The following is a 26,297-nucleotide window of genomic DNA, read 5'->3' as shown; positions in this document are numbered from 1 at the left end:
TCAGTACAAGTTAAATAGTAAGGGGGCTTAAAACCGGAAAAAAAGTAATAATCCCTTGGGTTCATATTCAAGGACGGTTTTGTCAGAAGTTTTTTGAGCTGAGGGGAATTATTTTCTTAATTTTACGTCACGTTACGTTGTGTGATTTGACTGAGCACACAGTCACAGGAACTGAGATGTTATTCTGTAAATAAAGCTCGTTTGATTTGATGTTGTTGCGTTAAGTGGAGCTGCACTGTTTAATTGCTTTGTATTCGTTTTGTTTTAGCTTTTGGCAGGTCATTTCGAGTGGTTCCAGGACGCGTTTGAGAAGATGACTAAAGACGGGCGTGAAACACAATGGAGACAGATCACTGAACACGATAGACCTGAACTGGTCGCTCTTCCAGACGGATTGGATGAAAAGTACGTAGATAACATAAATTGGCATCTGTATCGTTAGGTTACAGCGAGAATGTGAATCGACGTAGGTCAACCTCATCGTGTCATAACATTGCGTGGGAGTCGCGGTGGTAAATGAGTTGGACCGCGGATCGTGATGTAAGGGTTCGAAGGCTGACCGAGGTCATTGTGTTGCGTTCGACAGGAAGACACACTGCTCTCTTCACCCAGGAGAATACCCTATAGAGCAGTTTTCAATTGAGTGTCGTAAAACCAAAACCAAAGCAATTACTCTGGCCAATCACAAACGACACAGACAATCCAGTGAACCAATCAAAACTCGAAGCAAATACAAGTAGCTGGCATGAAGCGCGGGAAAACGTGCGCGAGCGAGTCACGATTGGTTTTGGTTTTAATTCTGATTGGCTGAGAAAGTGGCGCGAGACTTTTAAGCCAATCACTAAGCGTAGTAATGCAAAACCAAAGCAAACGCAATTCACTTTAATTTCGACACTCAAGTGAAAACCGCTCTAAATGGAAACCAACGAACTGTTAGGGGAACCTAACAAAATGTTTGGGAGTAGCCTGCGATAGACTAGCACCCCAGTTAATAGTCCTAGCCGCTTCGATTTAACCTTTACGAGAATAAAGAAAAATTGTCATCTTTCCGCCAAATTCTCATAACCAACATTAAAAATAAAAATTATAGGTAGTCAAATTAAATAAGAATCTTTATTCCTTGCCTGGGAACGAGAGGTTAAATTCTTTGACGTGTATCCGTGTATATTCTACGAGTACAGTAAAAACCCGCGTATAAGAACACCTATTTTGGCGATTCAGGCTGATTTGGTTCTTATATAAAGGGTTATAATCTGCAAAATCAGCCTGTACATAAGTGTTCTTAAGTGTTCTTAAAAAAAGTTTCTTAAAATAAGGAACATACTAGGCTGCCAATAGATGAAATCAATATATATGCACACAATTGTATTTTAATTTTAATAAAATTGAATAAATCAAGGCAATACTGTACTGTAATTGGGGTGGAACTATTATGTGTGCAATGAAAAGAAGTGTTGATCTTTGATATTTTTTCCATATAAGAACAACTTTCATTTTTCAGGCTGAATGTGTTCTTATATAAATGGTACTTTATTTCCTAAAATCAGGCCTGGGTGTTCTTAATCCACTTTTTCTTATACGCGGGTTTTTACTGTAGTTCCGCGTTGTTTTCAGGGTTTGTCGAATCGGCAAAGCACACGAGCGTCCCCTGAGAAAAAATGAGGGAACTCCTCTTGGTTAATTAATTTGGTGGACAAATTGAAAATAATTTACGTTTCAAGGGTAAAAATTGACAGGTTGACGTTTCAGGGATAATGAAGCGTTTTTCTTGTTTGTTTAAGGCCTGTCTGTGAATGTTTTTCAGGTTCACGTTGATTCAGCGATTCATGGTGATCAGATCCATTCGAGGAGATCGCCTGATGCCAGCTGCTACGTGTTTTGTAACATCTGTTCTGGGAAAGAAGTATGTGTTCTGCTTATTGATTTGCGTTTCATTTATCGCTTACGAGTTTTTGAAAGCCTCGCCTTCAAGGTGCCAGTTGCTTGCAGAACGATTTACGTTTATATCTTACCGTCACATTTACATTTATTTCTGCATTTAAGATTCATGACCGAATATTAAAACAAAGTTTAGACATAACCGGACCTAAATCAATAGCCACGCTGTACCTGATACACCACGTTTAAACCAGTTCTAGGTGAACTGCGATTTATCCACGTTGTAATTAAATAATACGATTGAGCCCCCGTTGGTCGTGCCTGTTGAGACTTGAATTCTGCCGTAAAACAGTTCTCGCATAGAGTTCGTTTTCATAATCGACCCTTAAAGTTCGATTGTATTGCAGTCCAACCTCTCATAGCATGAGATCATAGCACCTTACTACGGGCAACTGACTTGGCGCTTGAAAGACCAAAAGTAATATAATACAAACACTTGTCTGTTCCTTCTATGTCCGTATTGAGTAGGCTCGTCTGTATTTAGCAGCAGAAACAAGTTTGTCATTTTGATTTTTTTTTTATCCTTTGCTATGCTGTGTTCGGTTTAGGTACACTTCTGAGATGCCGCTAGATCTGCCGTTTGCATACCGTCAGAGCGAGAGCCGTACACCCATTGTGCTGCTGTACATTCAAGAAGCTAATATGGTGGAAAAGCTGGTCATAGAAGGAGCTCAAAAGAAACAGGTTTTGTAAATTGTTCAGCAAAAAAACTGCTTTGTTTTAACCAGATAAATACTTGGCAAATTTTTCTTGCTTATAACAACGCCGAATTTATTTATATTTCTCTTAATCTCGTCATAATGTGTGGGAGAGGTGGTGACCTAATGGTTAGCGCGCTGGACTCCGGGTCGAGCAGTCCGGGTTCGAGCCCTGGCTGGGGTCATTGTGTTGTGTTTTTGGGCAAGAAACTTTACTCATAGTGCCTCTATCTACCCAGGTTTATAAATGGGTACTGGCGAATTAATGCTGGGGGTAACCCTGCGATGGACTAGCATCCCATCCAGGGGGAGTGGAAATACTCCTAGTCACCTAAAGTTACCGAAACCTGGATAAGCTCCGGCGGTATGGGCAATTGGCTTTACCATCTCGTAAGAACAGAAAGTGTTTTGATCGTCTCGCCACGACTCTGCAGTTCCATTACATTTTTCTTGTGTTTCTAGGTGGAGTTGCACGTTCTTGCTCTAGCAAATGTTGGTATTGGTGAAGAACGTGTTGCTAGAAAGATGATTCACAAGGCCATGGTACAGGTACGTAACTGAGAATAAGAAGTAAGATGCTAATGCGTGGACACTTCGCTATAGTCGCTATTCGGATCGTCGTCGCGATGCGTGACTTCTCAAATAACGGCTGCGAAGGAGAATAGAAGGCGGAAATCAAAGTAGCAACATAACAATAATTTGCACGAATTTGACAATCTAGAATTTTTCCAGTGATGAAGGGCTGAGCCCGAAACGTCTGGAACTTTATACGTTTTTATGGCACGTACTTCTCAATAAGTGAGAACTTTGTTTTAACCCTGTCACTTTTACAAGTGCCATGCAGCACACGGAAAAATTTTCCGATTATCACTGATAATTTGCACGTGTGGTTGGTTGTCCCTTTGTTTTGCTGAAAGGTTTAAAAAACTAACAGCGAGATGTCGATAATTAAACAAAATTTGCAAGTGCGAATTCCCATACTGTACACGTTCTCTATCTCAGCTAGTTGAAGTTGTTCCTTTTTAAATTGTTTTGGCGATTAAACCATGTTCATATAGATTGTTCTTAATCTTTAGGGTCACTGGGTTCTCCTTCATAACGCGCACAATTCGCCTCGTCTGCTGGCGGCGCTGGATTCATTCATGCAGGAGACAAAGACAGTGGACACTGAGTTTAGACTGTGGGTGTCCGTCCAGCCTCACACAGACATACCTTCATCTCTTCTGCAGTCTGCTGTTAAAGTTGTCGCTGACTCGCCAAAGGTACGGTCATGATGAAGTAGAGCCAAGTCTCTCTAAACGGACACCTCCATAAGACGGACACCTGGTGTTGGTCTCGTTCCTGCTGTTTTTAGTAATTTTACTGTAACTAAACTCCCTATAAGACGGACACTTTTTTAAGACGGACAGTTGGAGCCGGTCCTTTTTAGAGAGAGAGTTAACTGTACTTCAATAACGTGGTCACGGTTGCCTGGCAAGTAAGGAGTGTATTGTAAAGGAATTCACGTAAAAATTCATGTGTTTGAGATAAAATAAAATTTCCTGTGCGTTCAACAGCCTGAGCGCCATGTATGTCGCTTTTCCGTAACACATACACCATGGAAAGTCCTTAATTTGTTTTAAAATGTTTTAATTGCGGAATACTTGAAAAGCAGTGCTCCCCTTTGGTTAAAGCCGCAAAATCGTTGATTTTAAAACAATTACAATGCAACATAGTAAATGGTTTAACAAACGCAGATCAAGACATGTATGAAGTCTGCCTTTAAGTGTGCTCATGCTAATCTCTGGCTGGTTTTGTTTTGTTTCCTTTGGTAGAACACAAAAGACAGCTTGCAGCGTTCTCTTCAGTGGGTTGATAGTGACCTGTTACGAGTTAGCATGCGTGCAGAGTGGCCTGCTCTGCTGCACAACCTGTGCATGTTGCACAGTCTTGTTAGGTTACGCACAAGGTATGGACTGACAGGCTGGAACAAGCCCATGGACCTAAGGAATTTAGGGACGGCGGAACTTTGGGTACGCATATTTACACTTTACAAAGTTGGCATTTTTATGTTCTGAGTTTTTTATCGCTAGAGTTGACATCTCTGATGTATTTATTACAGCAAGCATTAGACTTGGCTGTACGCGAGTTTCAAGACAGTTCAGACTTGGCAGCTCTGAGTGGAGGCTCTGCAAGAAGTATTCAGTGGAATGGATTGAGATACATGTTAGCAGAGGTATTCCACAACATAAGAATATCAAACATTGTAAATAACGTATGAGATCATTCGCGCTTTTGCCACCCAGAAATTTTTGCAGTTTTTGAACGTTTTTATCTCCTTGAATATTGCGCAAAAAGAGCTGACAATTTCGCCGATAATTAAAGTTCACAAGCTCTTTAGATATCTGGAGTCACTTTGTATATAGCAGAATGCCTTCTCTACGCAAAGTTATATGCTTATGAGGCAAAATGTAAACAATGACGTCCTATTGAGCCAGTGCTTTTGTGTATAAATGCAGGTTGTATACGGCAGAAGCATGAGTGATGAGTTTGACCGCCAGGGCCTGAGTGCCATGATCGATTACTGGATCAGTCCGGCAGCAGTCAAACGAGAATTCGAAGCAACAAAGAGTAAGTATGAAAGGCTTATTAAAAGTGCCAGAGCTGTACGTTTTAAGCTGTAACGAGAATTAAGCAAACTTTTTTGTTTCTCGCTGTTCATGTCCTTGCTCTTTTCTTGGAGTGCCGAGATTGAAGAAACGGACATTGGTTTGGAAAAAAAAAGAGCAAAAAACTGAATTTCGTGGCAAAATTCCGTACGTACTTTATCTGTGTAGAATGCACTTCGGCGGCTATAAGAGTGTTTGTGACATCAAACACGACAGAGAGTGTTTTATTACATTTCCAAACAACAAGGAAACAGTTAAAATTACGACGCGCAACGGAGTATTTTTGGCGAACTTCGAGCTGTTTGGAAATATGACGAAACACACCCTCACGTGTTTGATATATCTTCTCAACAGAAACTAAAACTAAGGAGAAAACGGAGAAATAAAATCAAAAAAAAACTTATTCTTATTAAAATGAGATTTCCAAACCGCCGTCACGGTTATGTTTTCCTTTGTTTTAACTTGATGAATTATTAAGAAATTTGAGTACTTTGTGCAAATGACGCGCCCACTACTAAATGAATCTAAATGTACCGAAGTGGGGTAAAAACACACTTAGATTTTTCTTTGTTCACGTCTAATAGAGTTTTCCGATTAAACGGAAATGGAACGACTTTTTCCGCCTGTTATAGCTAATTAGATGCAAAGTGCCGTTTGTTTCAATTTTTACAATGAAATTTCAGTTGTTATTCATTGTTTACGAGTAGATTAAATTAGCAATCTAAATACAATGTCTCGTGGTGGAATGCAAACTATACTCTTTTTAAACTGCTTGAAAATATTTAGGCCGGATCCCAGAAAAATAAATTGAAAACAGCAGTATATTTTCTGAGGCAACTGAAGAAAAATGTTTTTAGGTGCAAAGTATCCATGGTGTAAAAAATAGTTACTGAAAGGAGGCGGCTTTTTTATCGCATACGTAAAAGCCTGTGAAACCTGTGAAACTCACAAGTAACGTAAAACAAAGAACGACCAAGACAACAAAGAACCTCGAAACAATAAAAAGCAGGAAAACAATAGCCCCCAAAACAAAGAAACATTTTACAAGTTCTTACACCAGAGTAAACCCCAAACGTTAACGAACATGAAAGTTTTCGCAGCATAACTTTTTCACAACTTATTTTACATCCAAACAGTTGCCATTTGTGGAACTTCACACTTCTCTAAGGTTTTGCAACTTGCTTTTTGCCACCAAATAAATAGAAATTTGGGATTTGAAAATGAGGCGGTATCTTTTTGTTCTATTGTTTTCTTTTCGTTTGCACATAAAAATTCCACGGGTAAACATAACATATCACCTTTTTTGTCGCACCTTAGGAGCGAGTACAACAGGCGAACATCACACGTATCTTGTTTTCTATCTTGCCTTTTGTTTCAGAACTAATTCTTCTTTCTTTCGAAACTGTGGCCATGTCATGTGGACTGGCTGCCTTCAGGTATGCCATTTGACGAGAGCAATACTTTTTTGAGAGCTGCACTGCATGGTGATATTACACTGCCCTTGAGTAGTGGACAACACGCGCGGAAGAAAAAGTTACCAAAGCGCAAAATGTCAAATCATCGATACACATCTATTGAGAATGATGATTGTGCAGGCTGTTGAGAAATGTGGCCGCGAGTGGCGTTGCGTGCCTAGGTTAATGATTGGAAATATTTTGTGCATTTTATTCGAAATAAAAAAGATTTTTTTAAAATAAAATTCTTACATATTTTATTGCCAATGCACCACATTTTACTATATTGGTAATAGCTCTCTATAACAAAACGTGGATCGCGCAAAATTTAAGATTTCCTGATTTTGAGTTTTCTGTTTACCGTTATTACGGTAATATCGATTTAGTGAGTAAGAAATACACATCATCAAAACTTCAATCCTAGAGCAATAACTAGTGTAACTTTTATGTCAATCCGATGAAGGGAAATTTTCGGTTTGGTCCCGAAAAAACTGTTGAACCCAATCCCAAACTTGACGGCAACATCATTTTATTCTGGGATAGCTTTTGACATTTTAGACTACCGTAGAATCCCACTTTCCTGAGGGATAGTAAAACAGAGAAAACAAGCCAGCAGATTAATGTACTTTTAATGGGTTAACTAAGTGAATTTAATAAGATTTTCAATAGGCGGAAAAATGTGTTCCATTTAAGTGAATTTTCCGCTAAATCGGAAAACTCTAATGGGAGGCACGGTGGCCTAATGGTTAGTGCGCCGGGCCCCGGATCGAGCGGTCCGAGTTCGAGCCCCGGCCGGGGTCACATGTGTTGTGTTCTTGGGCAAGACAACTTACTCTCATAATGCCTCTATCCACCCAGGTGTATAAATGGGTACCGGCGACATAATGCTGGGGGGGGGGGAACCCTGCAATGGACTAGCATCCCATTCAGGGGGGAGTAAAAATATTCCTAGCCGCTTAATGCTACGGAAACCGGGATAAGCTCCGGCAGTGTGGGCCGTTTGGCTCGTGGCTTCTCCTTTTGTTCACGTCTCCTTCAGGCTTTTTTTTTTTACCAAACTTGTGTTGTTTTGTCTTCTTTCGCAGTCAAGTATAAACTACCATCAGCGCTGTTCGGCAGTCACGTCAGACTGAACAACCTGTGGTCAGCACTTGAAGGGTTACCTGGTGAAGGACTCGAAGTTCCTGAGGCATGTGGTCTCCACCCCTCCCCTGAGGTGAGTAGAATGATCAGCAGTGACGTGGCATGTCAAACAAGAGGAACAACTTCCTTCTTAGTGGTATAGTTTACATAACTTCAGGAAGAATGGTTAGCAGCTTCTAAGACAAGTTGTTATTTAGTATTATATAGTTCCTGAGCCTGTTTATCGAAGACTTTGGTTTACTGTCGATTTCTCTTGGCGTCATCTTGCTAATGGGTCTACAGGGAACTCGACCGCGGTCAAACGACAGGAATATGCAAAAAAAAATAAATTTTCACAGTTCACAGTTCGATACATAACCGGTATTCTAAGGGTTTACTAAGTTTTTTGAGCTTTACTAAAAAAGTTCTACGTGTTTGAAAATAGCGATATGCGGACTTGTCGGCGCTATTTTGTCAAAGCACTTTGGTTCGAATGCGAAACATTTAAAAAGGAAAAACACTCGTTTTCCTGAGGAAATGGGATTATGTTTACACTCAGCAACTATTTTTTTATCTATCCTTGCTCGTACTAATACTTCAATATGAACTAAAAACGTCGAAATGGAAAGAAAAGCTGCCTGAGACGTTTGACCGCGGTGAAACAGGGAACAGGGATGGCGCAGTGGTGAGAGTGCTCGCCTTCCACCAGTGTGGCCAAGGTTATATTCCAGCCAGGCGCCATATGTGGGTTGAGTTTGTTGTTGGTTCTCGCCTTGCTCCGAGGGTTTATCTCCGGGTTTTCCGGTTTTCCTCCCTCCTGAAAAACCAACATTCCAAATTCCAGTTCGACCTGGATAGAGGACCAGCTGGAGCTGATGTGGCTTCCTCTCTAAACATTGTCATTTAAAATTTTAACGGACACTTGTTCGCTTTATAAATAATTACTTCTAAATTTCGATGTTAAATTGGAAAAATGTAACAATCGTTTAAGTGGCGCGTTTTTTAGCCTCCTGAGCATCCTCAATCTGAGAATTGAGAAATAAAAAATGTGAAGAAAATTCAGATGGTTTGTCTGTTGGACCTTTTTTTGCTTTTATTCTAGAAGCGCTGCCTTTTTCAGTGTAAATACATTTTGTGTGTTCACTTTAAACTCCCTTGCAATGTAGTTTATGTTTATATAGACAAAAACTACAGAAGTGTCCAAAGCACAAACCTATTATATGTTAACTATTGCACTTCGCGATCGGCGGCTGGAATTTCTTAATTATCTTTCCTTTGGTCTATTTTGCAAGAAACTCCTTAAAATGTTTTGAGCCACATAAAGTTTTCTTCTTCGTGTTTGTATTTTCTAGCCCCTTTAATAGTAAACGAATCTATCACTCTATCACTATCCATCTTTAAACCGGCGTTTGGCAAAGTTTGGCCGCCGTTCAGCCGTGCAATGGCGCGAAATGACGTCATCGATATCCTCACTAGTGAGGATATGGACAATACGCCACTACGGTCCCGGATGTAATTTCGTGTGAATTCTATCAGTAGTCTATTTTCCAGTAAAACACTCGCTTCTATATAATAAGATGTTATCCTTTTTTTGTGTAGACTCAGCTGGGAGACGAGCAGTACGTGTTCACTCGTTTAAACTACCTTCTGGATCGAATGGCCTCGTCCGACACGCTCACGCACTCTGTTGTGGAGCCTTCTACGCTCATGCCGTCCTCTGGCGTTATTCAGCAGAGTTCAGCGGTACACACCTCTGGAGCAGGCTCAATAAATGTTGCCGAAAAGGGAGTGTTCGCTAGTGCCAGTCTTGTCGCGTTTCGTAATCGCAAGGAGATCGAGCTCAACGAAGTTTGCACGACGATGCTGGCGAAGGTTCCAAAAGTCTGGACTAAGGTTAGTTTCATTCTGCCAAGACGGTCCTTCCTAATAAGCTGTCTTGCTGTTTTCACTTGTCCATACTTAATTACTTTGTTATGACTTTGTGAGACAACGCTCAAGTATAACATATTTGCTGTAATATATCAAACACGAGCTACAGTGTTTCATGGAGATATCCAAACACTGAGAAGAGAGTTGAAAATATAATGCGCAGCGGAGTATTTGTGACGAAATTTGAGGTGTTTGGATAGCCGATGTAACACTTTCATCGGCAAAACTACGGAATAAACGGATAAATTAAATCGTAAAAATCTATGCTTATTAAGACTGGGTATCCAAACCTCCTTCACGGTTATGATTTTTTTTGTTTTAACTTGATAAATTATTAATGGATTTGGGAAGTAATCTTCCTTGTTTTACCCTTTTGTCGCGTTAAACTATTGCTCGCGACATCCTTTCGTTCGTCGTTATAAGGTTTATCCTTTTATTCTTTTTAAATGATTGACATAATGAAAAAGACTTCTACAGCATTTGTTGTTTGTCATCTTTGTGTTGGTCGGTCACTAGAGTGTCTTTGTTTCTATTTTGCAGGAAAGTGTGTATGAACGTATGAAGAAATCAGGAGGTCCTAATCCCTTTAATCTATTCGTGATAGCTGAAATGGAGTGTATGCATAGATTGTTGGCATGCGTTCGTGAAACTTTAGTGGTAAATGAACTTATTTAAATATACAGTAAAATACCGATGACGTTTTATTGAAACGTCATGCGCGTCTTCGTTGTCATGGCAACTAGATGCAAAACAAACATTCATTTTAGTGTGACTACTCCAACTAAGGCCACCCAAGCAAATTCTTCACAAATTGACCAATAGTTTTGAATGTTAGAACAATAAAAATGATCACAAATTTATTGTTTCTGTAGCATGTAGCTGGTGTAGAATCACAATTTGCGGAAAATCTATTGTTTACATGCAAGGTTTTCATTCCTGATTTTGCACAGATTTTGTCAGATGACCTTGATTAGAGTAGTCGCACTGTAATTCTTTGGCTTATTTTTTTATTTGTATTTTTTTCAAATTTAGGAAGAAACTAAGCTAATTACATTTTTAAAGGAGTTTATCGAAGACTGTGTGTTACGCTAACTCTGTCTAATGCTAAATGACAAGAATTGAAATATGATAAAATAATTAATCCTGAGTTATGCTGTTGGCATTTGTTACCCACGTTGCATTGTAGATTTTAACTGTGAAGAAGGATTACAAGCGACAGCATTGAAACTTTAAGCTAAATTTTTCAAATGTTGGTCATCGAGCTCCTTTTATTTTCCTGACGTAGCTCCTGTTATGTCATCGCAGTTAAATTAATTGTGTGTTTATTGCAGTCAATCAAGGCGGCGACAGAGGACGGCCTGTGTGGTGACCGCATTAGTGAAGAGCTGCTGGACGCCGCAGACGACTTGTATCACTCAAGAATCCCCAGCAAATGGAATCAATTGGGAGGCGATTCCTCCCCACCCCCTACTTGGAGTTTAGCAGCGTGGTTTACCGACCTTGGTAACCGATTCTCGCACATTGACCGGATTATTGTGCAGGTAACAAAAGCCCAGATACTGTTAATGTTGGGTGCTTACCAAAACTCCGTAGTTTTAGGTTTGCGTTGATTTCAGCAACGTGCTAATACGTATCCTTGCCTTTTTTCAGGGTCGTGAAAAAGTACCAGCTTATTGGCTAGGAGCTTTCTTCAACCCCCGACGGTTTCTTTCCATTATTAAACAGGTGAGGTCAATTAGCATGCTTAAGCTACGTCACGGCGATTTCGTAGATTTGTGGTCAAAACTGTTCTGAAGTTAGTGGTAGGCAACTAAACCCATGAAAAACATTGTCTTTGAACATCCTAAGGAAGATATAACCTTAATTTGCGGATAGAAATCAAGCTACAGCCATAAATATCAATTTGTAAAAGACGCGCGGTAACAACTTGAAAAGTTAAGCCTTTATTTTTCAAGTTGCAATCCATTTCCATCCAAGCCATCCGCAGCCAAATACGCTTTTAAGCAGTTTCAGTGCTCTAATAGAGCAATTTTAATAGAAATTGGACCATTATTTTTAGGTTTCCTACAACACAAGTACGAATTTAAGCTGTTCAAAAATCTGTTAAAATCCCTGAAAAAAGCCCCTTTAAAGGTAAACGATCAATGTTTTCAATCTATATTTTTTTTTTCATTGTCTGTGTCCAGGAGGCCGTTAGGAACTCTGAAGGAAAAGCTTCCGCAACAGAGCCGTTTGTTTTCCAGACAGAAATCACCGGAAGAGACAAAGATCACGTAAGAAAACCTTCTCATATTTTGTTCCAGTAGAGTAATTTTGTATGTTTGAATAACGGCTGCAAAACAGGATATAAACAACTATGTGATTGGCTAGCATCTGTGGGCGCGGAGAAAAGACGGCGCCTCTTTTTGCTGTACTCGCTCCGAACCCGGTATTGCTTATTGCATTAAGCTTCTTGCTTAAGAACACAGCTCAACGACCCCGGCCAGGGCTCAAGATCTGAAATTCAACGCCAGAAGTAACACGTAATCAGGTTACTTAACCATCGCGAGCGGGGCCTTTGTTACTGGAATTCTTCTTGTAATTGCTATTTTTGTTTTGTTTCGAACTATTTCTGGCACGATTTCAGTTTGCCAGTGATTTTTTGAACGTGCAAAGTAAGGCTTTCCTTAATTGTCTTTTCCTAGTTGAGAGAACCACCGCTGGACGGAATGTTCGTGTACGGTATTTACCTGTGGGGCTGCGCCTGGGAAAAAACTACCGGGGACCTCTTGGATGCGCCGCCCAAATCAGGCCCAACCCCTCTCCCTGTGGTGCATATTGTGGCTCTTCCTCAGACTGAAAAGGCTACGTTGAATGACCCTGTACGTGCTGCTGTGTCATACTCGTGCCCATGCTACTCGTCCAGGATTTGTCAGCGGGAGCCTGTGATGCTGTTAGACGTGGACAACAAAGATGTGCCTTCTACGCGCTGGCCCCTCAGGGGACTTTCTAGCACATTAAGGCCCTTTTAATTTATTATCTTTACAAAGCGAGCATTTGTGTGCCCTTACAGGCAATATTTATCAAAGGAATTTGAGCAGTGTCTTGTGCGTCTAGTTATTTGTAGCTATAACTTGCGTGTTTAGAAAACCGGATGTTTAAACCCTCGCTATATGTAAGCCAGGTAGGCTCTGCCTTAAAAAGTTAACACTTACAGTTCATTGCTGTGTATGGTTTTTCAAGAAGAACATCCAACTGCAGAGCCGAAAGGCGTAAGCTGCATTTCTTTGTAGTTATCTCCAATGTTTTGTCAGAGAGCTGGTTCTCTAAACTGTAATTTTAGAAGAACTAAAAAGTTCGTTGTAAGGTTTTAGTCCTGGAGAAAAATATTTCATCAGTTTGTACGTTACTAAATTCCCATCACGTTCAGGTGAATTAAATTAATTTCGCGAGGTCTCTTCTTGCCTCGTCACGTTTGTACAGAAAATAAAATATATATTTTGCAAAGAAGCTGCGTTGATATTGTTTTGTTAAACGAACGCACTTATTATTTTCACACGTTCGTTTCTTCACGTGAACAAGAATGTTTTTTATATACTACTAGGTCACATTTATAAAAACAGTTTGGATGTAGGGGACCCCAACGAGAAAAAACTGCTTGGCTTCTCTGCTGCCTCTCTTTTATGCTCGTACCTGACGTCACTCTAGTGCTTATAAACCAAATTGATTGCAAGGCTGGTACAACGGCAGAAGGCAAATTTATGGCCAATCTTTCAACTACAGAGCTAGTCTTCTTCAGGCCAGTACATTGTCAAACACATATATTGTCTTAACACTTATAATTCTTACATTACAGTATGGCAATTACTGTAAGCCACAAAATAATGTAATCAAACACTTATATATTGTCAAACACTTATACATTGTCAAACACTTATAATTCTTACATTACAGTAAGGCAAAATAATGTAATGCCACGGAATAACACAAACATTAAAAGTAAACGTGATCAGCGGTGTCACGGTTGTTCCAGGCTAACCTTTGCCTCCTTAATTTTCCTTTTTTTTTTTACCCCACAACCTGAGAGCCTGGAAGAATCTCAACATTTTGGCCTTAACGTTCAAGTTAAATGTTCGTAGTCCACTTCATTCTTCCCTTATCTTAAAATTTTTACTGAACGTTTTTCTACCTTTTTCCCAGACTAGTATTTTGAGGTTCCCCTTCGACTTCAAACTAATTTTATTGTGCATCAGCTCGAAATGGCTCGATTTATCGTGACGGCTTCTTTAACTGCCTTATGCCGTTGAACCAAAATATACTTTTTCTTACCCCACCGATCTAACTCACAGTCTACCATAAAAATATGTATGGGTATATTACATACGGTATTCTGAAACCGATTCCCGACAGATTTTATGCAAGTGTCACTATATATCTCGCATTCTTTTCGGATCAAAGTTAACGTATCTATAAAAGCCCCCCCCCCCGTCCGATGGTTGGGGCCCCCCCCGGTTTGGGGGAGGGTTCGTTTCCCGTCGGGGACCCCTCGCTCGTTTCATGTTGAACATTTCATCTTCATTATTCATCCCCGAGCTTAAAATTTACCTTTTTTATTCTTTACTGTAAAATTAGTAACAATATATCATTACTAATTCATCTTTATTGTACCGAAGAGATATTCAAGTTTTTCAATTTTACTAACGGTTAACATTCGTGAGGAAAGTTTAGATTGACTCATAAAGGTATGTAGAAAATTATCGATACCAGCTGAAATGGGTAAATAAAAGAAAGTTTGATAACTAAAAAGAAAAACTTAAGGCTTGACTGATTTTTTTGTCAGGATTAAAATAAGCTTGTACGTATTTGTCTGGAATCACTCTACTGATGTACAAACAACGAAGTAAGTAACCAGAATAGATGAAGAAAGGCTAACAATTTCTTTTTATAACGAGATAACAGTAAGTTCCATATAAACTCATGCTAAATTGAGAGATTTTCATTTTTTTTTAAAAAAATTAACAACAACAAAGGCGGGAAACGACGTGTGGGGCTTGATGGTTAGCGCGTGCAGTGTTTCGAGTCCAACAGGCTCTTGGCTTGAACAGGCTTACAACCCCACGCGCACCGCACTCCAACCAAGGGGAGAAGTCTGGGACAAGACAGTTTAAGCAAGCTGTTGTTCATTGGAGGTTTCCAATGCTTGCACAATGTTCCTGCCACTTCTAATGCGTAGAGGACATATTGAAAGTAGGATCTTCCGATAACCAAGGCGGTAATTCTTGTTGCTCAGCCCATAGATGAATGGATTCACACAGCTGTTAACAAAAACCAAAATAGAAAGAATATGATGCAGTTTGGTACCTAGCCGGGTTTTTCCCGCCATTGCCAACGCGTAGTTGGTCTGACTTGGCGCGAAACAAATTATCAGCATCACGGAGGCTGCACCAACCATCCTAGTAATTTTCCCGCGCATTTTAGCCCTACTCTCAGCTGAGGCGACCGTGGACTTGCTTGTCTTGTAAACCATGTGAATAAACAAGAGCAACATTGTGAGGCTTGGAAGCGCCATTTTGAACAGGACTTGAATGAAGCCAACAATACCACGGACGGGCTGTTTACTCCAGTAAAGCTGCCAATTGCAACGTAAGCTTGGTGGATTTGACGGAACGTATCCAGTTTCAAACAAAGACGTACCGCAAAGGATCAGCGACCACAGCCACACAAGGAAAATGTAAACGAGGGTTCGCTTCTGGTTGAACATCTCCTTGTATTTGTGAGGCATGACCACTGCGTACCACCGTTCCGTCGCCAAGGCCATACAGATATAGGCCGAGAAAACCACCAACTGGAAGAGAAACACGCGGCTCCATATGACGCGGCAGAAGATGGCTCCTAACACGTGATTGGTTGGATATGGAAACGCGTCACCAAGAACCAGAGCTGGGTTTGTGATGAGCAGGAAGGCGGTCAGGACATCAGATATGGCCAGGGACAGGATTAACATGTTGTAAGATTTCTTCAACAGTGTTTTTCTGTTAACAACAAGTAGGAGGATCACCAACGTGTTACCAAGAAGTGCAACAACGGCAATGATGGAGTTGGTTGTCTGGGTGTAGAACGTTCTTCCTTGCTCCACAACGCTTGCGGGCGAGGAAAGACCACCTGAGGTGTTTGATGAATGGTTCATTTTGAAGTTCTCAGTTTTGCAAAGCCTGCTACAGTTTTATTGACACAAGGCGGTGCAATTTGTCATGACATGTCAGACATCTTTGATCTAAAAAAAGATAGGGAGTGAATAGGGTAGTTACATCTAATCACCTACCAAGGTACTTAGTTAAATTAAAAATTGCTTTGTCTAATTATTGTGTAGGAACATAACAGAAGAATATGCCGACAAAAAAGAACGCCTGATCGCAGTTAGGCTTGGCCGAGAAAGCAAAACCATTCCTTGCAAAATTATCGTCATTAACTGCTTACTAATAAAATGTTGTTGCATAATGCAGCCTTGCAGTTATTATCGATAACTATGCATGTGATAGAGTCCAGATTAGGATTCCGTTTACGCCTCGAAACGCCACGCAATAACCGCGTCACCAAACACGAGAACGAGAATGTTTTTGTAGACAATAGTCACAATAGAACCATGTTCGTGGTGATTTTGAAAAATTCTTCGAGATAGAAAATTCAGTCGGGATCGAACTAAAGTCCTTCAAAAGATACGAAATTTTAAAAGTTGCCACCATCAGTTCCTGCAAAAAACAAAGCTAAATAACTGCTTCAAACAAGCAAGATAGAGTATGTAGACCTCGAACCCTCAAGGGAAGTTAGAGAAACAGTTCGGGTTTAAATGGAAGGACGGTAAAACAAATCTGTCTTTAGTTCAAGCTACCGAGAAGTTCAAGTTATACATGTTTTCCACACTTACCAACTTCGGCGAAGCAGCTTGTTACTCTTCCGGTCCCCGAACTTAATGAATGAACTGTTTCCTTGTTATACAGTATCATTATATAGAGTTCATTATGCAAAATATAAACCAAGGAATATTTCCGTTCACAATGACAATAATCCTTCCACATATAAAACCATCGATAGTTTAAGAGCCCGGCAAAGAATAAACAATTCATTTCCGCAAACAATTTCAAGAAAAACAAAAACGGGTGTTTTTATGGAATTTATTTTAATTATTTACTAATAACTGAGCTGGGATAAACTGAAGTTTAGATTCTTTATATTCTAAAACCGCGTGTTGGCTGTCTTAATGAATAAATATCATGCACGATTTGTTTTTCATTATTTCATCTACGTAATATGTATTTTTATTCCTCTTATGAGTTACAACCTCCTTCCTGCGACTAACTGCATCGAAAGTGAATCAAAACCAGCCGTAACTTTCCAGTTAAACAGTTACGTGCAAGTATTTCCCAGGAAAATAAAACTTTTCTTATCCGTTTTCAAAATCCTGGGAATTAGGAGGTTATTGTAAAACGTAGCAGCTGTACTTCTCCACGTACATAACAGTTATTAAGTCTACGAGAATCGTACGTAAACCTTTAAAATCTCTTTGTTTCCCATTGTTTCTATTGTAATTTTTAATTGTCAATGACAATAATGATAATGAATGATCATTTCGGTTTCTTAAACTGGATCTAGCTTCACTTTTTTGTGCGTCATTGTGGAGACGAATTAATCGAAATGAATGCTCCTTGTGGAAATAGCTTAATACAGTAAAATCTCGATAAGATGACCTGGTTTCATTTATGGCTTTTTTGGTGGGACTTTTTTGGTGGGATTTAATATCAGATGGAAATTTCAAGTTTCGTCAATGGTCGGGCTTATATTTGGAACATGCCTAAAATTTAGGTGTACATCAATAAAGAAATCTGTCAACTGCATTTGAGTAGAAAAGATAGCAATTTTTTTGTCTTTCCGTTTACACGACAGCCTGAAAGGTAACACCTTTTGTTTACCAATACTTCCAGAATGTCGTAAGCAGCATCTCCACGAACGTTAAGTGACTTAAGTCAATCTCTCTAAGACACCATCTTGGTCGGACAAAACAAAATTGTGGTCGGACAGATTTGTATTCATCGTTGCCATAAAATGATTAACAAAAAAAATTGTCCGGTCATCATGTCTGACCACACTTTGGATTTAGTCGGACATGAACCAATCTTGGTCGGCCAATGTTCGATGACCGACTGTTATTTGCAGCCCTGTTAACAAAACCTACTTTTCGTCAGATTTTTCCTTTTCTCGGACAGTGCTGTTTGGATTGCTTTTGCTTTGTTCATTTTCTACAACCATTAAACGTGTCCATTTTATATCGTAAGTCGAGAAACAGACGCAGAACTGTGTTATCATTTCCTTCACTGCTCATCAAACCTCTTTGATCTTCCAGCAATAAAGAAATGGATTCAGTGAAGAATTAAGGTAAACTAAAGTAAATGCCCATCCTTGAGCTAAAAAAAAAGAGATGAGGTTAAACCTCGAACAACTTCTACAGCCATTGGGGCTTTACCTGATTTTTTTCTAGTTCAGGGATAGGCATTTAGAAAAAAAAAATAGGTCCTATAATTCCTTAATTCTTCACTAAATCCATTTCTTTTCTGCTGGAAGATGAAAGAGGTTCGACGAGCAGTAAAGGAAATGATGACAAAGTTCTGCGTCTGTTTCTCCCGGGGAAATGGAGGAGGATGGTTGAAGATGAAAGGCAAACAGCTGGGTGGCAGTCATGGGCGAATGTCAGAGCCCTTGCAGCAAATCGTAGAAGATGAAAAGAGAATGTCAAAGCCTTATGTGCCTTATGGCATGGAGAGATATAGGTAGGTTCTCCCGGGGGAGTACCTCTACGGGAAGGCTCCGCCCGAAAGAGGTCCCTTTTTCATACTTCAGGTATATAAAAGGGTAGGGATTTCAAAAGTCAAGGTGTATGAAAGGGTAGGAAAATCGGTCGCTTAGGTGTTTTAAAATTGAAGTATTTAAAATATTTCGAACAGACCCACCTTATGGCTGAATCATTTTAATTTCTTAAACGCTACATTAAAATGACAACAAGGCTTCCTGTTTTAGGTATATGTCATGTCATTTAGGTATATAAAAGGGTACCTTTTTCAATAAAGGGTATACGAAAGGGGTACCTTTTCTGTCAAAACGGTATATATATACATATATTTTTTTCAAATGTTTATTATTATATTTCAAACACAGACACGAACTACAGATTACAATTTACGAAAGCGCTACACCAGTAAAAGTTTACAAATTGTTGAATACACTACATTACATTCTACAATATCAATTTTGATACACTAGTCAAAATGGTATATACCGTATTTATTCGATTAAGCGCCCAACCTCGAATAAGCGCCCACCTCGAATAAGCGCCCATCCTATAGGTAGGAATAGTTAATAAGCGCCCGCCCCCACCCCCTAAAAAAAGGGCACAAGACTGATTTAAATTGAAATTGACTAAGTACTACTAAGGGACTACCCAGAAGACCGCATTTTCTTAATATTTTACAGAAACTTTTACGGAACAGTTTTAATTCAGCTTTGGTACATCTTCACGTTTTGTTATTATATATTGTTTTCTTGCAAAATAAACGTACTTTTTGCTAAAAATGGTGAAAATTTAATAAGCGCCCAGCCTCGAATAAGCGCCCACTTTCAAGGTCCAAAAATTAAATAAGCGCCAGGGTGCTTAATTGAATAAATACGTAAAAACTGGGTAAGGGGCTGGACCTGATCTGGGCGGAGCCTCTCTGTATAAATCTTTTTGAGTAGCCCCCTCGGACTGTTTCTCGACTTAAGATATAAGTCAAAGACAATCTAAAAATAATGGTCCATTTTTATCAAAAATTGCTATATTAGAGCACCGAGACTGTTAAAGAATGTCTTTGGTTGCGGATGGCTTGGATTGAAATGGATTGTAACTTGAAAAATTAAGGCTTAACTTTTCAAGTTGTTTCCGCGAGTCTTCAAAAAATCGATATTGATCATAGCCGTAGCTTGATTTTCTATCCGCAAATTAAGGTTATAGCTTCCTTTTAATGATCAAAGATAATGCTTTCATGGGTTACGTTGCCTACCACTAATTTCAGAACAGTTGAGATCAAAAAACTGCGAAATCCCCGTGGTCGGTACCAAAGAACATTTCCTTGCTTTACACCTTGACCGTGGAAAAGTTAGAATGTCAAGGTGACTTTGTTTGTCGGTATTACAAACTTCAACTAATATTAAATGGCACGTATATATTCTTTAAATTATTTCAGGAAACACTCAAAGCTTAACATTAATAGAAATATTCTTCATAAGTAGTAAGGCATATGGTCGTTTTTGTTATAAGTGAAATAACAAGTACACGTTGTCTTTGGCCTCCAGACCTTTTGTCCCAATTTCCCTCTTCCAATTCGTGTCTCGGCTTCCATCTAGAGAAATTTACTTTTGCAAAGCACTCATGATATAGGCAACATATAAGTGCAAAATGATGATTTGTTAATATTTAGTTCTCTATAAACATTTAAAAGTTTATGTCACAAAAAAGATATTTCGCTGAGTAGAACTCAAAATAATTCACAATAAGTGTACTGTACGTAAAACCAATTGTAACTCAGTATATACTTCTGTACTTTCCAGCCGCCCAAGTGAGTCGTTATGTATAAATATAGCATGATAAATTTTGCATTAACTGAAAAACTCGGAAAAAAATTCCGAGTTCCAGATGGGATTTGAACCCACGACCCTCCGTGATCTAGTCGGATGCTCTACCACTGAGCTACTGGAGGGTCGGAGGGTCGTGGGTTCAAATCCCATCTGGAACTCGGAATTTTTTCCGAGTTTTTCAGCTAATGCAAAATTTTTCATGCTATATTTCTACATAACGACTCACTTGGGCGGCTCGATGGTTTGCATCTCAGGTATGCTTTAATGTGACTGCGCGATGCAGTTATGAGTCATATGTGTACTTGTACTGATTTGACTATGTGACTGCGTGATGCGGTTCTAGTCAAGACCCACATTTCACCCTTGCTCGCCATAGAGTCTCCAGTAGCTCGGTGGTACTTTTGGTAGAGCATCCGACAAGATCACGGAGGGTCGTGGGTTAAAATCCCATTTGGAACTCGGATTTTTTTTTTCGAGTTTTTCAGTTAATGCAAAATTTATCATGCTATATACGTACTTAGTATTTACAAGAAACAGTAACAGTTAACCTTAAATACAAACACTAATAAAATATTTAAAAAGCTCGCTATTTTTTTATGTTCTGATTACCCCAATGCTGGCCAGGAATTTGTCTTCTTCGTCTTCTTCTTCTTTGTATTTCGTGCAGTTCTTTCGAATCAATTCTTTTACTTCGCTGAACTCTTTCTCGACATAACTGTCCATGTCGTTTAACCCATTTCTTAGTTTCTCTGCATCCGTCTTCAAACTTTCCATTCTTTCAAGGAATTCACCACTCGTGTCGGCTGTGTATTTTCCAATCTCTGCCAGTTCATCGCTTATTTTTGTCAACAATTCCGTGTTAGTAGGCCAGTGTCCTTTGTTGTAACTCTCATCTTTCTCGATCAGTGACATCAAGTTTGCTTTAGCTAAGGCTGGACTGCTCATCCTCTGTTCGTCCGCTCGTAATGATCTTCGAAACAAGTCCCTAATACTCTCAAAACCTCTTGCTAGCTTCTCCTGTAACCATCGGCGGCTAGACGCTGTGGACATAAGCTGCCATTCTGTACTTTCCATAAGTTTTTCGGATTTTTCCACCTGTTTATGCGTTTCTAGTTTGAACTTCTTAATTTCCTCCAGGATCTTCATGATCAGTTCTCGTTCCCTTTGACGTTCGTCTTGTCCTGCTGTTAATGACGGAACATGGGGCGTGTCATTGGATCGCATCTGAGATAAGAAAGGAAACATTTTTTTTGTAAAATTTCTTAATTATGCCCAAGACATACGTAAACACGCTATTGTCTTTATCGTTCAGCACTAAGTAGCGCAAAGAACTGAAAACGGCGACTCAGTGAATTTTTCTCATTTATTAAAATTGTTTATCATACTATTGAATGCATGCGCGCAGAGTTTGAATTTACACAATCTTATGTATTTAATTGTTTTCTCGAAAATACGTGGAAATTTTTTTTGCATTGCACCAATGAAAGTCGATAGGCGAAAAACGACAAATATTGTCTACTGTTGATTTATGAATGTTTTGTTCACAATAAACATGTTAAATCATTTTACAACTCTTGGATCAGTCAGTTTACTTTTGTTTATATAGCCGAGTGTCACATTAAAAAGTTAAAACTGAACACGAAATTTTCTGCAAAAAAACCTCCTTTATCTGAAACTTTTAGTCTTCTTTGAATTCGTTGTCTTTATGCATTTTACAATGTTGTTTTATCAAATCTGTAACTTCGCGGAACTCTTTCTCAACGTAAGTGCCCATGTCTTTTAACCCATCGCAATTATTCTTCATATCCGTCTTCAAACATTCCAGTCTTTTAAGGAATGTGCCGCTCATCTCAGCCGTGTATTCTTCAATCTCTGCCAATTTATTACTTATTTTTGTCAACAGTTCGGTGTTAGTAGGCCACTGTTCTTTGTGATCCATCTCATCTTTGGTGCAAAGATCCTTCAAATTTCTTCTCGTTAAGCGAGGACTGTGCATCCTTCGTTCGTCCACCTCTATTGCCCATCGAAACAAGTCCTTAACGCTTTCAAAACCGTATTTTAGCCGATTAAATAAACGTCGGCGGCTGGATTGTGAGTGATGGAGCCCAAACTCCGCACTTCTTATGACTTCGTTAGTTTCTTCGACCTGTTTTTCTGTTTCTGTTTTAAAGTTATTAATTTTATCTAAGATTGTCATGATAAGTTCTCTTTCCATTGCCTGTTCGTTCTTTCTTGTAGTTGTCGGCTGAACATGGTACGTGTCGTTGGATCGCATCTGGGATTAGAAAGAAAACAAATTTTGGATTTTATCATGTGTTCAACCCAGATAAGGTTGCTACAATTATTCAAACATTTCAAAATTCCTTGACTTTTCCCTAATAAAAATAAAACTTTCCTCGCCAAAGGAAATCAAAAGGTCAGATATAGTAGCGGCCTCCAGCCTCTGCTTCCAAAAGGAAAACAACGCTGAATTATGATTCATTTGTGTTTTTTAAGCGCTCTTTTTCATCCGTTTTCTTTTTCATCCGTTTTCGTCCGTGTACATATTTTATTTATTATTTTTATTATGTAGTCATAGTTAACGCAGGGCCCTTTTTGATACCAGCCAAGTGCTGATTGGGCCCCCCCCCCCCCCCTGCCTGAAAAAAGTTTGACTTGACTTGTAAACACATTTACCTAAAATGATTCTTCCAGCCACAGGCGAATGATATTTAATCAAAGGCATTATAATTTCAATTTTCCCTGACTTTTCTTCAAAATGTCAACTTTCAGGGTGACGAATGGTGAATTCGAGACCTTCAATAATTTTATTTTTTCTTTGAATGAACATTTCCTGAGCTGTGGTAACCCTGCTAGACTGTTTGATCAAGTGCAGTCTTCAGGCAGCTGTTAATTAATAATTGAAATATTCTCTGATATTTTCAAATTGTCAAGTGTCTTTCGTGAAACATTTAAGGTCGGAACCCACTATACGACAAGTCGCAGAGACAGGTCGCTGCGACAAGTCGCTCCGTGTGTACTGCTTACAAACAAGTCGCTGCGACAAGGTGTTTGTTTGGTGCACAAACAGAGAATTTGGAAGAGTGGGAATGCGAAGTAGTTTTCTATATTCAATATGGCGAAAATACATGACGCGCCCTCATTGGTTAATTCATATTTTGTCGCAGCGACTTGTCGCAGACGTGTACACACGCTGTGACAACGCTGCTATCGCTCATTTTGTCGCTGCGATGTGTCGCACAAATTCAAACCAGTTTGAATTCGTGCGACAGGTCGCGGCGACAAAATTTTGACACAGCGATATAGTTTGTCCCATGTCACACTAGGCGGCATGTCGCAGCAACCTGTCGCCGGGACCTTTACTCTCTCCTGAATTAAATTGGATAAAAACCCTTATTGGTTTTACGCTCTCTGTCTGACAGTCACGCAGTTCTGATAATGGGTGGTGTGCCAATATTGTCCTTACCCAACTGTCCGTGTTTGTATTAAAATATAAAATACACTTACCTTGGCCAACACTCTGATTCCCACGTGTCCCATGGCTATGTAAGGGAACAGTGATTTCTCATTTGGAGTGTATTCCATAAGTATCTCGTCCTGAGTGATCTGTCTTCCATTTAAAGAGAAAACCACTGGAATCTTGCCATTTGATGCCAATTCAAACTTGACAGTACAACCAATTACATCTCCTCTGTATGCCATAGCATCTAAGGAATTATGAAATGAGTGGTGAGATAAGAAAAGCCTTGCATTGCCTTCTCAAACTCATAAATAATTCATCAAATCAAAACACAGGAAATCATAACCGTGAAGGAGGTTTGGATACCCGGTCTAAATTAGCATAGATTTTCACGATTTTAGTTCTCCGTTTACTCCGTAGTTTTTGTTTCGATCTAGAAGATATAAAAAGCCGAGACAGGTCACGGCCACCAAACACCCGAATTCGTCAAAAATAGTCCCCGTCGCGTCGTATTTTCAACTCTCTTCTCGGTGTTTGGATATACCGATGAAACACTGCCTCTCGTGTGTATTTTTTTTTTTTTTTTTTTAATTTTTTTTTTTTTTTTTTTTTTTTTTTTTTTCTTTTTTTTTTTTTTTTCCCCTGTTTTTTTTTTTTTTTTTTATAAAAAAAAATTTTTTTTTTTTTTTTTTTTTTTTTTTTTTTTTTTATATAAAAAATAAAAAAATATTTTTTTTTTTTTTTTCTCTCATTCATAAAATATTGTTTTACCACTCAAAAAAAAATTCATATCTTCGCGCCGCCGTGTCATATCCTCTATATACATCTTTTCATGGATTGGGACAAAGAGGTCCTTACCGTCGTACTCGTTTCCATCCGGGGAGTTAATGAATATTTTGCCATCATCAATGTGGTATCCCACGGTCCCATCCAGCCAGCCTGGCATGGCGTGATTGCCATAATTCTTCCCAACAACACCCACACCTAAAAACCGCCGCTCTCCTGTTTCTTGAATTAGAACCTATTTGTAGGGAGGGCAGTAAGTTTTTATTTGAAAATTATCAAAATGACTAGTACAAACAAGGGCACGTGAAATTAGTCATGTAATCTTATGAAAAGTTATCGACTATAAAACCCTTCAATTTTCCACTTCTACCAGCAACAGTGTCAGCGTCAGCATCGTCGTCATTGTATAGTCGCCAGAGAAGCAGCAGCAGCAGCAGCAGCAGCAGCAGAAACAGCAGCAGTACTTATCCCTCAACATCAACATTATCACTGACTATCAAAATGCACCCATTACCAGCACAACGCCCCCAGAAAAAATGGCTTATGGTAAAGGTCGTTATTCACCAAAGAAGAAAAGGCTACCGTAAATCAAACATCACAAAAGTCTAACATTTTTATATTCTTTTCACGATTTCCAGACAGCTTCTATGGCTTAAACGAGCGATGATATTTTTCTTTGTTTTAAAGAACTGAATTCAATAGCTTGCAAACAACGGCCTGCTCGACTTCTGAGCACAAATCCTAAAAATACTGTTTGTTTGTTTATTTCACTTAAATAGAATACCTACCTCAAAATGAGGAGTTTCTGGAGAGAAAGGAAACAGATATCTTGCCCCATGATTATCAGACGGGTCATCTTTACATGTGGAACAGCACTCGCTTCCTTCGCAAATCAAAAGACATCCTTCGATTCTTATTCCTTGGCTTTGCCAGGCCTGATCAGTAAAAAGAAGTTTCTATTAGTGTAGCTAAAGTGGTCCAGGATGTAAGAGAAGAAAGATACATACTTATCAACATAACACAAGAGCCGTTCTGGGAGAATGTCCACCACATAATAATAATAATAAATAATAAATGGTGTTTATAGTGGTCATGCACTTAGCTTCTATCTCTACGGATAGCTGTTACAGGCTCCACTGAAACAGAGGAAACAAATATTAAATGAAAAAAGGAAAATCAACTGGCAGGGGCAGACAGTTGGCTATATACAAAGCGTGGTCGGGATTTGAACTCGGGATAACCGAGAAACAAATCCAGCTAGTGGCCAGGGCAGGTCTGAACCGGGGACCTCCGGATTACAACACCAGCGCCCCAACCCACTCGGCCACGCTTGCCTCCTTGTCTCCTCCCACATGTCTTCACACTACCAATCGCGTGCAGTGTGGTTTTCTTCTGAAAAGACGAGGGACGATAATCTTCAAGCAAGGTGCCTAGCTTCCTTGACTTTATGATCACAAAAGAGTAATGAAAACTTTACCCGGTATAATGCTATGAAAAATATTGGACTGGCAGTGAAGCTTTCTAATTGGTTGATTTTAGTTATTGGCTCTTAAGCCAAGAGGGACATGCTGCCCTGAGGACGAGAATGTCCTTTTCCCGCTGGAGAGAAGTAAGAGACTGG

At 39.4% G+C, this 26,297-nt stretch overlaps 3 protein-coding genes across 5 annotated transcripts in view; 1 reads left to right on the top strand and 2 right to left on the bottom strand.

Moving 5' to 3' along the window:
- LOC144656149 (dynein axonemal heavy chain 8-like) overlaps positions 1-13,278 on the top strand; it is an 80,911-nt gene extending 67,633 nt beyond the window's left edge. The window contains exons 80-94 of the mRNA XM_078516376.1: positions 269-405; positions 1,805-1,903; positions 2,487-2,622; positions 3,099-3,185; positions 3,713-3,898; positions 4,451-4,648; positions 4,738-4,851; positions 5,135-5,246; positions 7,824-7,954; positions 9,460-9,753; positions 10,330-10,446; positions 11,121-11,330; positions 11,440-11,514; positions 11,976-12,062; positions 12,474-13,278. Coding sequence (XP_078372502.1) covers positions 269-405; positions 1,805-1,903; positions 2,487-2,622; positions 3,099-3,185; positions 3,713-3,898; positions 4,451-4,648; positions 4,738-4,851; positions 5,135-5,246; positions 7,824-7,954; positions 9,460-9,753; positions 10,330-10,446; positions 11,121-11,330; positions 11,440-11,514; positions 11,976-12,062; positions 12,474-12,800 — 2,310 coding nt within the window. The 3' untranslated portion in view covers positions 12,801-13,278. The remainder of the gene's footprint in view (positions 1-268; positions 406-1,804; positions 1,904-2,486; positions 2,623-3,098; positions 3,186-3,712; positions 3,899-4,450; positions 4,649-4,737; positions 4,852-5,134; positions 5,247-7,823; positions 7,955-9,459; positions 9,754-10,329; positions 10,447-11,120; positions 11,331-11,439; positions 11,515-11,975; positions 12,063-12,473) is intronic.
- Positions 13,279-14,793: 1,515 nt separating this feature from the next.
- LOC144658748 (melatonin receptor type 1A-like) lies at positions 14,794-16,112 on the bottom strand. Its single transcript, XM_078519215.1, has one exon. It carries the CDS (start codon positions 15,953-15,955, stop codon positions 14,933-14,935), a length of 1,023 nt encoding a protein of 340 aa, XP_078375341.1. The 5' UTR covers positions 15,956-16,112; the 3' UTR covers positions 14,794-14,932.
- Positions 16,113-18,936: 2,824 nt separating this feature from the next.
- LOC144656151 (uncharacterized) overlaps positions 18,937-26,297 on the bottom strand; it is a 45,536-nt gene continuing 38,175 nt past the window's right edge. For all 3 annotated transcript variants that reach the window (XM_078516379.1, XM_078516378.1, XM_078516380.1), the window contains exons 16-19: positions 25,465-25,611; positions 24,749-24,911; positions 23,938-24,137; positions 18,937-21,654 (exon numbers count right to left, since the gene is read on the bottom strand). In XM_078516379.1, the coding sequence (XP_078372505.1) occupies positions 21,025-21,654; positions 23,938-24,137; positions 24,749-24,911; positions 25,465-25,611 (1,140 nt within the window). In that variant the 3' untranslated portion in view covers positions 18,937-21,024. The remainder of the gene's footprint in view (positions 21,655-23,937; positions 24,138-24,748; positions 24,912-25,464; positions 25,612-26,297) is intronic.

This window comes from Oculina patagonica, chromosome 6, assembly GCF_052425735.1.
Source record: "Oculina patagonica isolate OP01 chromosome 6, crgOcupat, whole genome shotgun sequence".
Classification (NCBI taxonomy): domain Eukaryota; kingdom Metazoa; phylum Cnidaria; class Anthozoa; order Scleractinia; family Oculinidae; genus Oculina; species Oculina patagonica.
This window is presented reverse-complemented; position numbering and strand designations above follow the sequence as displayed.